This window comes from Saccopteryx leptura, chromosome 10, assembly GCF_036850995.1.
Source record: "Saccopteryx leptura isolate mSacLep1 chromosome 10, mSacLep1_pri_phased_curated, whole genome shotgun sequence".
Lineage (NCBI taxonomy): Eukaryota > Metazoa > Chordata > Mammalia > Chiroptera > Emballonuridae > Saccopteryx > Saccopteryx leptura.
In genome coordinates this window covers 657,718-670,921 of record NC_089512.1, presented here as the reverse complement: position 1 = coordinate 670,921, position 13,204 = coordinate 657,718, and the positions used below count along the sequence as shown (strand labels likewise).

Here is a 13,204-nt window from a genome sequence, read left to right as displayed (position 1 = left end):
TTTATTCTTTCTCTGCGGACTGGTACCAAATGGCCCAGGGACCGCACCGGTCCGCAGCCTGGGGCTTGGGGACCACTGCTGTGGAGGACAGACAGACAGACAGGGGTGAGGGGGACGGGGTGAGCATGACGGCCCCTGAGCCGGCAGAGGGCCCAGGTGTGGGAGGGCCAGAGGGCCGGTCAGGAGTCAGCCTGGACGTGTGGACTGGGAAATCTCCACCAGCAAACAAACCCTGGGTCACGAGGGGTTGAAGAAGAAGCGACTTGCTCTCTACGTGCGCCGGTCCCTGCGGGCGAGCCCTGCGTCTTCACTCAGGAGTAAGGGTCCCAGCACGTCCACCGTCCCTGCAGAGGAGAAACACGGGTCAGCTGCCCCACGGACACCTACTTAACATTTGTGGCCAGCATGCCCGCAGTTGTCCACAGCCTGAGTCCCCGAGTGCAGGGACTGTGACCCTACTGTGTCCCCTGAGGGGCTAAGACTGAGCGGTCACCATGGTGACCTCGACCCCCAGCAGGTGCACAGCCTGGTGGGGGGGTCTGAGCCTGACCCGGGGGGGACGCTGTGGGGGGGACACTGGGGGGCAGTCGGCAGGCAGCTGGGCACTGAGGACCGGGGGCTGGGGGCAGCCACAGAGGATGAGTGACGTCGGGGTCAGAAAACCACCGAACTTGAGACGTCCAGCAGAGGAGGGACCAGGACAGCAGCGGGCAGCCCGTGGGAGAAACCGGGAGGGGCTGGGGTCCCGGAGCCGGGCAGGGAGAGCGTCCAGGAGAAGATGGGATGCAGGGGTCAGCGCCACGCCTCAGGAGACGCTGCTGATGGACGTGCGGGGGGGTGGGGGGTGTGCAGGGGAGCTGGGAGCCTGGGCAGCCGGGGGCGGGGCAAGCGCTACAGGAACAGGTTAGAGAGGGAGGTTAGGAGAGGAAGCTGAGACAGCAGATTTAAATGACCACGGAAGACGTTTGCTGTGACCTGGAACAAAGAAATGGCAGAGGGGGGGAGAGCTAAGGAGCTTGGTTTGCGGCAGACGGGGCGGGTCAGAGACGCGGGGAGGAGCGTCTGTGAGGAGCAGCCCGATGACCCGGTCAGCTCCTTGTTCCTCCTCCATGCCTGCCCCCAGCGTCCTCTGTGCTGTCCTCAGGGTCAGGGTGGAGCAGCCCGATGACCCGGTCAGCTCCGTGTTCCTCCTCTGCGCCGGCCCCAGCGTCTCCTGTGCCGTCCTTCAGGGACAGGGTCTGTTTAAATTTTGACAGAATTCTTTTCCGGTCGGTCATTCCAAGTGAGGGGCCACCAGGCTCTGTCCCCGCCTCTGCCCTCACCGGAGCGTAGATCGCAGCAGAAACTGATTCTGTCCGACTGTCATAACTCTTGTTAACAGGTGGTTTCAGTTTCTAAATTTATTTATCCCGTAAATTCAGACGCCATTATTCTTTTAACAAGAATTAGTGGATCTAAGGAAATGTACTATAGATACACATAAAAATGTCCACTTAATAGTGACGTCTTTGTCATGTAGACGTTCCCGTGACCACGTAGGCAGACCCAAACGCCCGCACGCTGAATTCAGTCGGCAGTCTGCCTGTGAAGGTCACTTCCAGCAAAGTAAGACGCTGGTGTTCCACTCACGGCCTCCCTGTCTCTCCGCAGAGCCCACGAGGATCACGGTGGCACCGTCCAACCTGGACGTGTCCGTGGGCGAGAGCGTGGTCCTGCCCTGCCAGGTGCGGCACGACCCCCTGCTGGACATCGTGTTCACCTGGTACTTCAACGGGGCCCCGGCGGACTTCAGGAAGGACGGCTCGCACGTGGAGAAGGCCGGCGGGGTAAGTCGCGCCCTCGCCCCTGCTCTGAGTGGGCCCGTGGCCACGGCACTGGTGTGGGGAGGGCAGCGGGCACAGCGCCGGGGTGGGGAGGGCAGCGGCCACGGCACCGGGGTGGGGAGGGCAGCGGCCACGGCACCGGGGTGGGGAGGGCAGCAGCCATGTCTGGGTACTCTAGACGTGTCCGCTCTCCGAGTGGGTCTGGCTCCCAGGTCAGGCGTGATCTGATGGGACTGTTGTGATCACCAGAAAGTGAGCCTAGATCAACTAGGAATTACCATTTTAATTAAAGTTTGCGCCTGTTGTCTTGATACGAAACACTGTCCAGGATGGTTCTGTCCTCAGTCGCCCAGGGAAGGGGCAGTGTTCTTGCCCACGTGTGTGCCGTCGACACGGGGCACACCGATTATGAACTTGACCGAGTCCCATTTGCTAAGTGTGCCCCCCGGGGTCCCGCCAGCAGCTTCGTGACAGAGAGGCCTTGAGATCACGTCGGACGTCAGCGGTAAGATTTCGTGTTAACAGGCACGCACGCTGAGCGTTCAAAGTGGTCAGTAACCTGCGCCATCCGGTCTCTGAGCTGGTCAGTGTCCGGGTCCAGGCCAGAGCACAGACGCTGCGTCACGCTCCGTGACCTCATGGGGGACAGCTCCCCGGGACCCAGACCTGCCAGTCCGAGGAGGAACGGGGACTTGTGGAGAACGGCGAGGAGCTGACTCAGGGCAGGTGACCGAGAGAGCAGGCCTCACAGGGTCCCCTGTCTGAGCCACCGCCCTGGTGGCCGGTTGGCACTGACTCTCGGTGGCTCCGTTCTTTTGGCTGAGACGTCAGCAGTCATCGCAGAGCATGGGTCTGTCCTTTGGACAACATGACAGGCAACTCCACTGGGCGTGTGACCAAGGTCTGTTAATGTGCGTCTGCGTAGCCACAGGCACGCTGGCGTGTTAGGGTCGTGTGCAACTTAAGAGGATGTTGTTTTGATCTGAATTGTGTCCCCTGAAAAGATTTAAGGCAGGTCCTAGTGCCCAGCGGTGAGAGGGCAGGACACGCAGCTCTCTGCCCCACAGCGCCTGACACCCTCGGACTTTCTGGGTGACAGGAGTGTCCTTGTTCTAATCAAGGACTGTCCGGGCTCCTGGACGAGGGCTGGTCAGCAGAGAGACGGGCTGTGATTAGCAGTCTGGGACTCGCAGCCCCCGGGAAGGGGGAGGGGCTGGCAGTGGGTGAGAACTGTGTGATGTACCTGCCGTACGAGTCCCAAAAGGTTTGGAGAGCTTCCGGGCTGGGGAGCCACCTGCATGCTGGGAGGGGATGCACCCCGACCTCATGGGCAGAGACGCGCCCGCAGCCGGGACCGCGCGGACCTCCCTCGTGGGCCGCTCGCCTGTGTCCTCTAGCACGTCCTCGATAATCCAGCGGTAAACGTGTTACGTGTTTCCCGTGTTCTGTGAGCCGTTCCAGCAGATCACGGACCCCAAGGGGGAGAGCCACGGGACCCCAGTGGAGAGCCGGTCGGTCAGAAGTGCAGGTGACGGTGGAGACGGGAGATCAGTGTCTCCATGGGCCGTCCTGTCGGGCTGAGCCCGTGACTCACCTGGAGGCATGGCGCCCACCCCGGGCAGACTGTGTCAGGAGAGAAGTCACTAGTGGGGGCCGCACTTACGCGGGAGGGCTGCTGGGCGGGGGACTCACATCTGGGGGTGTGGGACACGTCAGGGGGGACACGTCTGGTGTGGCAGGCTGTGTGTGCCGAGTGTCAGTGTCCCAGCTGACCGCAGGGCAGACACTTCTCTGCATAAGGAAAACAATGGTCAATACGTTTGGAATGAAGAATAGGGCAACCTTGAGAGTCAGCCCCGGGGCGGTTTCTGAGACTGTTTGCTCCGGGGAGGAGCTTCCGGGGAGGAGCTACCAGGGAGGAGCCGCCGGGGAGGAGCTGCCGGGGAAGAGCTGCCGGGGAAGAGCTGCCGGGGAAGAGCTGCCGGGGAAGAGCTGCCGGGGAGGAGCTGCTGGGGAGGAGCCTCTGGGGAGGAGCTGCCAGGGAGGAGCTTCCGGGGAGGAGCTACCAGGGAGGAGCCGCCGGGGAGGAGCTGCCGGGGAAGAGCTGCTGGGGAGGAGCCTCTGGGGAGGAGCTGCCGGGGAGGAGCTGTGGGGGAGGAGCTTCCGGGGAGGAGCCGCTGGGGAGGAGCTCCGGGGGCAGAGTTTCCGGGGAGGAGTTTCCGGGGAGGAGCTGCCGGGGAGGAGCTGCCGGGGAAGAGCTGCCGGGGAGGAGCTCCAGGGAGGAGCTGCTGGGGAGGAGCCTCTGGGGAGGAGCTTCCGGGGAGGAGCTGCTGGGGAGGAGCCTCTGGGGAGGAGCTGCTGGGGAGGAGCTGCGGGGAGGAGCTTCCGGGGAGGAGCTGCTGGGGAGGAGCCTCTGGGGAGGAGCTGCTGGGGAGGAGCTGCGGGGAGGAGCTGCTGGGGAGGAGCTGCGGGGAGGAGCTGCTGGGGAGGAGCTGCCGGGGAGGAGCTGCCGGGGAGGAGCTGCGGGGGAGGAGCTGCTGGGGAGGAGCTGCCGGGGAGGAGCTGCCGGGGAGGAGCTGCCGGGGAGGAGCTGCTGGGGAGGAGCTGCCGGGGAGGAGCTTCCTGGGAGGAGCTGCTGGGGAGGAGCTTCCGGGGAGGAGCTCCAGGGAGGAGCTCTAGGGAGGAGCTGTGGGGGAGGAGCTTCCGGGGAGGAGCTGCGGGGAGGAGCTTCCGGGGAGGAGCTCTAGGGAGGAGCTGCGGGGAGGAGTTCCGGGGAGGAGCTGCGGGGGAGGAGCTCCAGGGAGGAGCTCTGGGGAGGAGTTCCGGAGGGGAGCTGCTGGACCGGCTGGAGTTACAAACGCAGTCCCATCATCACAGAGCCGAGCGCGGAGTCCTGGCTCTTCAAACCTGTTTCCTTCTAATAGGAACTGTTGGTCTTGAACCTACATTCGCCTCTGTTTCTCCTCTGTGAAACCAGGGGATAACGGGACTGGTTGAGGGGACGTCCTCCCTGGAAGCATGGTCTCCGAACTGTCCCCAGGGTGGCGTCCGAGGGTCGGGAGCCTTCAGCAGATCGGGGGACACCTGTCCCCCAAATCCGTTCCCACACGTGTTTTTGTTCTTGATTTTTTTTTTTTTTTTTTTTGCCAAACAGATGGTTGAGAGGCGATGTCTCCTTATCGGGCAGCTTCTCCTTTCTCAGCTTTAATACTGAGATCGAGAACCTCTCCATTTGCCTGTCGGTGATTTGGGGTGAAAGGCGGTTAGAATTGTGACCGGCTCCTCCGAGTCAAGAAAACAGGGAGCGTCAGTCACGCTGTCTCTTGTGGAGTAAGGTGACTTCTGCAGGACAGAGAGAGAAATTCTGCGTGTGTTTCTGGCGGGGAAAGCTCACAGAAGCTACGCGCCTGGATTTCCGTAGGGAAGAGTGCTCAATGCCGCCTTTTCCATCTGACGCTGGGCAGTGGGGACGGTGGGGACAGTGGGGACGGTGGGGACTTCCAAAGGTTACATGCACAAAAGACAGGCTTCGCGAGAGCCGTCAGCATGTGGGACCTGTTCTGTTCTTTCCAGAGACAGAGGTGAAACAGGCCTTTCCCTTCACGTCAGATTTCCATCTCATCCGTTCCCCGTGGTCATCGGACCGTGTGCTGAGGTCACACAGTGTCCACCCCTGTGAGCTGCCCTGCCCCTCGCTCAGTGTGGCTCCCTCTCCGGGCAGACGCTGCAGGTCCCACTCGGCGGTCACTCCCCCCGCTGGGATTCGGAAGCTCAGTCATTCGAGATCTGCCCTAGGTCCTTCCGTGCTCAAGCTGTTCCTGACATCTCCGTTCAGTTCAATGGAAGTACCTGCTGTCCATATGTTGCATTTCTGTTGAAGTGATCGTGTCGTTCCCAAAACGAAAGGTTCTACGTTCATGTTGTCAGAAATCCGTCTTCCTCTTTCCTGAGCGTTCTCGTAACTTCTCCTGGGTTGAGGGGGGCACAGCAGCCTTAGGATCAGAGGGGCACGGAGAGGTCTTAGGGCTTCCTGCTCGGGGAGGGGCGGTCGAGGGGCCGGGGCCCCCGGGGACGGGCTCTGCGGAGACGCAGGTGGGAACCTCAGGGAGATGCCGCTGTTGTGAGCTTCGTCTTTTTCTCCAACACTTTCCTCAGGTTGTGTCGCCCAGTTCTGAGGCATTGGCTTTCTCCGCGGGGGGGGGGGGGGGGCACCTGTTTGCTGTTGCCCTGAGTGTGCTCCTGATCCCACACTGGGACCCACCCCACTGGTGGGAGGTTGAAAACCGTAGGCAGCCACCAGCAGGAGGGGATGCCTGTGTGTGCACACCTGTGACCGTGGCCGCCTGGGCACCAGCACGTGAACACGCCAGCATGGCCGCGTCAGGTGCTAGGGGAAATCTCTGTGACGTCTGATGGTCAGCAGCTCTCCTCTGGGTGCTGCTGGTCATTGTCCCCGACACCCCCAGTTGTTGACGTCCATGGCAGGTACTGACCGGCATCTGTGATTTGCAGACTTAGAAAAAAATCTCACCTGTGGAGGCTGAAGCGTAGAATGAAGAGCTAGTTTATCATTCTGGTGTGGTTTTGGGGGGGGGGGCAGAGAGGGACGTCTCATGACTGCACCCTCGACCAGGGCACTTGGCAGAAAGAGGGTCCGTCTCAAATCCAGTCAGCGAACAAAGAAATGACGCCAGACACAGAGGAAAACGTCTCTGCTGATCGTGGCGACTTTTTTTTTTTTTTTTTACTCAAGCTGGCTTCGCTGTTTCTAGCAGCTTCATTGAGAAATCATTCACGTACCACACAAGCCAACCACTTAGAGCGTACAGCTGAATGGTTTCTGGTGGAGTCAACACATTCTGCACCTGGCCCCCGGATCAACGGTGGAATATTTTAGTTCCTCTGAAATGACGTCCCCCCACCCCCAGCTGCAGGCGACCCCTGGCCTCCTGCCGTCTCCTCCGCATTTGCCCTCAGAACATCGCTCCCTGGGGAGTCCTTTGTGCCTGCAGGCAGGCCTTGTCTTTGGGGCGGAAAGGTCTGTGTGGTGAACGGGCCAGCGGTGAACAGGCCTTTGCTAACGGGAGCTCAGCTGGGGGCCGTGTCCTGCAGACTGCCCCCCCCCCCCGCCCCCCACGGTGGCCTGTTGTGTCTCCGGTTTTGGAGGCCGGGTTTCCCGTGAGCTCACTTCTCTGCCAGGTCTCAGGCGGGTCGTTAACTCGTTAACTGTGTTCAGCCCTTCTCTTCTCGTTGGGAAAAGCAGCAGCTTCTGTGTCGACCAGAAGCGGGGGGGGGGGGGGGGCGTGTTGAGAGTGGGGGGCTTCCTTCTTGTTGAGGCGAAGCTGTCACCCTGGCTGAGAGTTCATGCCTCCCTTTCGGAAAGAAGTTCCTTCACTTTTCAGGACATAAGGTTTTATTGGACGATTGAATTGAGCTGAACAGGAGTAAGGAAGTGAGGAATCAATGGTTCATTTGGGGCAATTTACACACTGACGCCCAGAACTCAGACATTTTAAGTGTTCTTGTATTACAGTCAAAATAAAGCTCTGATTTTTTAAAATGAATTCTTATGCAGACTTTAAAATTTTAGTTCCCTCTCTTTACCAAGATAACCATCGTCTGATGACTCTCGTATTTAACGTCCACCCTCATCTTCATTCCGTCAGTAAAACTTCGCCATGAACAGCGTGTCCCCGTGGAGGACGGGGGAGCTGTTGGACTCACCGGTCTGCCGCCGTGATTAGTTCATGTGACCGTGTGGTCGGGCTCACCTTCAGGCTGCTGAGACGGAAGGAGGGGTGTCCAGACCAGACCAGGGGACTGGGGTCTTGTTAGCGTCACCCAGCACAGCCCTGCGAGGAAGGGTGTCGTTGAGCCGTTGAGCTAATGCCGCAAACTCTCCATTGGCCTTCAGGTCGGAGGGGAGGGGCCTGTGGACACACAGCACACCTGCCAGCACCCCCGGGGGGCAGGGGGGCAGGTGGGCAGGCCTGGGGCTCCCAACGACGGCGGCGGCAGCAACAGCCTTACCCGCGTGCTCTCTCCAGTGACTCGACACCCGCCTGCTGAGTGGAGACACTCACGCCGCTCTCCCTGGATCTGGTGGACACGGGGCCTCCTTGTCCGATGACCAGCAGCCCAGCTGAGGCCAGGTGCCTGCCGCGGCCAGCACACAGCCCGCGGGGGCTTCCTCCCTGTCCCACGCACAGTTCCCTCTGACATCCAGTCACTGTGCCGGGCACGGCGTGGGGACCGCTCCTCAGGAGGGGCTGAGCCCCACCCAGCGCCAGCGCCTGCTGTCCCGTCACCCAGGTGGGCCCCCCGTCCCCAGTCCAGCGGCCCAAAGCTGCGCTGTCCCTTTTTCTCCGCTCAGGTACACATCCCCGGGCAGAATAAGGGATCGCTTTCTTTTCTTTCTTTTTTATTTTTTTTAAGGGATCGCTTTCTTTTCTTTATTTATTTTTTATTTTTTTTAAGGGATCACTTTCTTAAGCCACTACATTTTGGGTAAATTATTATGTAGCAGCCGTGACGAGAACCAGCAGCAAACATAAGACGTTTGGGACAACGTGGTCAAGTTTCCACAAAACAATGGCTTTTTTTTTTTTAATTTCTTTGTATCCATGGGTTTCTTTTCTTATAGACGAGTCTTATTCTAAAGGGGCAGATGTGTCACAGGATTTCGGAACTCGGATATGAGGGTAAAGCAGAAACAATGAGGTCCGGCCCCGAGTTCAGTCGTCACTCAGGGCAAGCTCTCAGGACCTGAAATGTATTCTTTCTCTGTCTGGAGTGTCACCCCCATCCGGGTCAATCCTGCCGGGACCCCAGCTGGCTGAGAGGGTCTGTGTGACCCTATGGGAACCTGTCAGCGTGCGGAACGGTTTCAGCAGCCGTTTCACAGCTACCGGTGAGCACGCCGGGCAGTCTGATGCACGGTGAGACCCCGGAGCTCGACATGGAACCTGTGTCTCCCACACGCGTGTCCTGACCCGTCTTCTGGGACCACACCGTGTTCAGGGACACCACTCTCGCTGGGAGCTGAGCAGAAGCTTGGAGTTGGAAGACGTGAGCAGCTCTCTGGAGCCTTTTATTTCCAGGAGCCATGAAGGTGAGGCTGTAAGCGACTTCCACCAACTGCTCATTGACTGACTGTGAGCGGGACCGCCTCCTCCTGGACTCCCTCTCGGATTGTTCTGGGACGTGGTCGAGCGTCCCTGGCTTTCTCTCCAAGGCACCCGGGGTGAGCTCAGCATGCAGGCAGCGCTGACCACTGCTGGGTGTCGGGTCTGGGGAGCCCCCTGCTGTACTCGGTGCAGACCAGGGCCCCAACGGGCAGCCTGGAAACAGGGGGAGAGATCGAGTCCCCATGCTGACTCAGTCATTCGGGGAAATCCAGGGGAATGGTTTGGTGGGGCACTGGGTGTGACCCCAGTGACTTGTGTAACGGGTCAGCGGAGGCTCGGTCTCAGAGACGCCAAGTGTCCAGCTGCTGTCCACCTGTGTCACACTGGGCAGGGTCTGTCTGCAGTTTTCCACTCACCGAGTTCCTTCCGGCTGTGAACTGCAATTGTGATGAGCCGTTTTCCATTTAAGATAAAAATATACTTTCCCCACATCAATTGCCATAAAAATATTTAAGCTCAAGAAAATTAATCAGTTTAAGAAATTAAATACTAGAGATTTTGGCACTAAGATGTGGGGGGAAGGGTGTGAAGGTGATTTCAGTGACGAGAGTTGAGAAAACATTGGGTTAAAATCCCTGTGGATCAGAGATGGGCCCCCATCCCCAAGATCGCTGATGCCCAGGCCAGTACCCCGACAACGTACCACACAGCCCAGGAAGAAACCCCCCAAGGTGCCCGTATGAACTGGGGCCCAGAGAAACCTTCAACAGAAAAGCCGGCAGCTTTGCACAGCGTGGGCGCTTGGCGCACAGGCTGAGACCCAGGAAGGGCCGTGGACGAGTTTCAGTCATCTTTTCCGGCCCTTCTCCTGACACGGTGACAGTGGGACGAGCGGGGACTCCGTCCTGGACTGGGACACCCTTCCAGTTGATTGGCACCAAAGAAAGACCAGCAGCTACGGACGTTAACCAGTTCTACGTAACCTGTTCAGTCGGCCGGGCGTTCGTTCCAGGGGAAATCGTCCATCGGTCAGAAAAATTAAAACGGTGTCCAGGTTTCAGTGGGTGTTAATTATGTGTGTCCCGTGGGCGCACAGTGACATTTGGGACTAAGGGGACTTTGCTGCAGCCGTCTGAGTGGGTGATCAGAAATACAGAGGTCAGTCCTGTCTGCCCCCAGCTCCCCAGGGCCCCGCACAGAGGGAAACGCCGCCCAGGTTCCGGGGGAACGGGCAGGTCCCGCTGTTTCCAGAGCACCCGGTGGTGGTTTGCGCCCAGGACCAGGCTTTGGAAGGCAGCCCCGCGGAGGGGTGAGCGACTCACGTTGGAACCTGCGAGGAGGAGGCCGTGATAGGGGGGTCGTGCCTGCCAGAGAGCCGCCAGGTGGACCGGAGGGGTCATGCCTGCCAGAGGGCCGCCACGTGGACCGGAGGGGTCCTGCCTGCCAGAGGGCCGCCACGTGGACCGGAGGGGTCCTGCCTGCCAGAGAGCCGCCAGGTGGACCGGAGGGGTCCTGCCTGCCAGAGAGCCGCCAGGTGGACCGGAGGGGTCCTGCCTGCCAGAGGGCCACCACGTGGACCGGAGGGGTCCTGCCTGCCAGAGGGCCGCCACGTGGACCGGAGGGGTCCTGCCTGCCAGAGGGCCGCCACGTGGACCGGAGGGGTCCTGCCTGCCAGAGGGCCGCCAGGTGGACCGGAGGGGTCCTGCCTGCCAGAGGGCCGCCACGTGGACCGGAGGGGTCCTGCCTGCCAGAGGGCCGCCACGTGGACCGGAGGGGTCGTGCCTGCCAGAGAGCCGCCAGGTGGACCGGAGGGGTCCTGCCTGCCAGAGGGCCGCCAGGTGGACCGGAGGGGTCCTGCCTGCCAGAGAGCCGCCACGTGGACCGGAGGGGTCCTGCCTGCCAGAGAGCCGCCATGTGGACCGCTGTCTCTCTGAGCGGAGCCGTGTGCTTCCGGGCGGTGTGCGCTCCCGAGTGCTCACGGGGAGTCAGTGTGCGCCGCTCACTTGTTACTGGGAAAGTTGAATCCCCGCTGGCTCCATTCAGGAGGCTTCCGAGCCCAAGGTTATTTCATTCCCCTTGGAGTTGGCCCCCAGCGGGTCTCACAACGCCCAGCCAGCGTCCCTGTCATTAGTAACGATCTCGTTTTCACCGGCTCTGGCGTCCGTCACCTCAGGTTCTGGGCTGGGTTTCTCTCCACGCAGAGGGAGGTAAATGCCACTGGCCCCGTCACCGCAGACCAGAGAGGGGAAGGGGACCCACTTCTGTTACATTCTGCCGCGGACCAGCGTGGCTCCTAATTCTGGGTTTTGAGTGAGAACGGTGTGGAGTTAAGAAAACAGACTTATTAAAGAAAAAAGGGTGGGCCTGACCAGGTGGTGGCGCAGTGGATAGAGCATCGGACTGGGATGTGGAGGACCCAGGTTCGAGACCCTGAGGTCGCCAGCTTGAGCGCAGGCTCCTCTGGTTTGAGCAAAGCTCACCAGCTTGGACCCAAGGTTGCTGGCTCGAGCAAGGGGTCACTCAGTCTGCTGAAGGCCCACGGTCAAGGCACATGTGAGAAAGCAATCAATGAACAACTAAGGTGTTGCAACAAAAAACTAATAACTGATGCTTCTCATCTCTCTCTGTTCCTGTCTGTCCCTATCTGTCCCTCTCTCTGACTCACTCTGTCTCTGTAAAAAAAAAAAAAAAAAAGGAAGGGAGGGAGGGAGGGAGGGATCGGGAGGCCTCTTCAATGCTGATGGCAATATCCGAGTGCCCCATAGCCCCAGTTTGCTTTATTATATAGCCATATGCAAATCAAGAAAGTCCTTGACACAAAGTTACACATCCAAGGAATAAACAGGAATCCCCCCACCATGCATTAGTGAAATCAACCAACATCTGAACAGAGTCAGAGGAAGGGCACGTGAATCGCTTCCAGCAACTTAAGGAAGCAAGTGAAGTGGGTGCAAATACTCAGCATCACAGCCAATATGGAGGTGGAAGGGGGAGAACTTAGCCTTTTGCTAAGCCTCGAATCTACAGAGGCTTTTTGCCATTAACGGTCCACATCAACATTCCCTGCCCAGTGGCTGGTCCCTTAGCGTGTGTGTCAAAGACGACATGCCTCATACGTGCGTTTACCGTCTACACCTGTGTCGTGTTCTGGAAGTGTGAGAAGAATGTTTTTTTGAGTATAAAACACACACACACACACACACACACACACACACACAAAGATGGCCCTGGCCGATTGGCTCAGTGGTAGAGCATCAGCCCTGCATGTGGAAGTCCCAGGTTCAATTCCCGCTCAGGGCACACAGGATAAGCGCCCATCTGCTCTCCACCCCTTTCCTTCCCCTTCTCTCTCTCTCTCTCTCTCTCTCTTCCTCTCCCACAGCCATGGCTTGAAGGGGTTGAGCAAATTGTCCCTGGCCCTGAGGATGGCTCCATGGCCTCTGCCTCAGGCACTAAGATAGCTTGGTTGCCCGAGCAACAAAGCAGTCATCGGAAATGGGCAGAGCATCGCCCCCTAGTGGGCTTGCCAGGTGGGGGGCACACATGCAGGAGTTTGTTTGCCTCTCAATAAAAAAGAAAGAGAGAGAGAGAGAGAGAGAGAGAGAGAAAGAAAGAAAGAAAAGAAAGAGAGAAAGAAAGAATAAAAATAAAAATGAGATTTTATCTTCAAGATTTAAATAGGAACCTGAACTCAGCCCCAGTGAACTTCCAGTTTTCTGGGGGTAACTCTGCCCCGCCCGCCGCCGACCCCCCCTGTGCCCCCACCCCCAGCGGGCTGGCCTCTCCTGCCCCAGGGTACCCAGTGTAGACCGAGTTTTTCTTACACTTTTCCTGAGAGCTAGTGCTCACATCACAGATCTCAGCTCAATGTCCATTCGCTGAGACTCTGGGAATTCAGGGGGTTGGTCCTCTGTGACCTGACCGGCCACTGCTGTGACCCTGCGTGTGTAGTCGTCGCCATCACTGCTCCCTGGGCCCTAAACTCCGTGAGCGTGAGGACTTGTCTTCACACCCACTGCGTCCCCAGGGACCAGCGTCCGGCAGGCAGTTCCTTCGTGAATGGTTCTGAACGCGTGATCGTCAAGACAGAGTGTCTGAGGATTAAAGTTCTCACGACTTGAAGACGCGTTTCCCGCATCTCGGACTCCCGGGAACAGTGGGCGCACTCTCAGCAGTGCAGCAGAGGGGGCCGGGGACACTGGGGTCCTGGGGAAGGGGAGATGGGGGCAGCTTCGGCCTCCACCTGCCTCATTC

General features: G+C 59.2%; 1 protein-coding gene across 2 annotated transcripts in view; it reads left to right on the top strand.

The window, feature by feature from the left end:
* Positions 1-13,204, top strand: part of LOC136382297 (contactin-3-like) — a 210,160-nt gene that overhangs the window by 165,600 nt on the left and 31,356 nt on the right. For both annotated transcript variants that reach the window (XM_066351405.1, XM_066351404.1), the window contains exon 13: positions 1,651-1,826. In XM_066351405.1, coding sequence (XP_066207502.1) covers positions 1,651-1,826 — 176 coding nt within the window. The remainder of the gene's footprint in view (positions 1-1,650; positions 1,827-13,204) is intronic.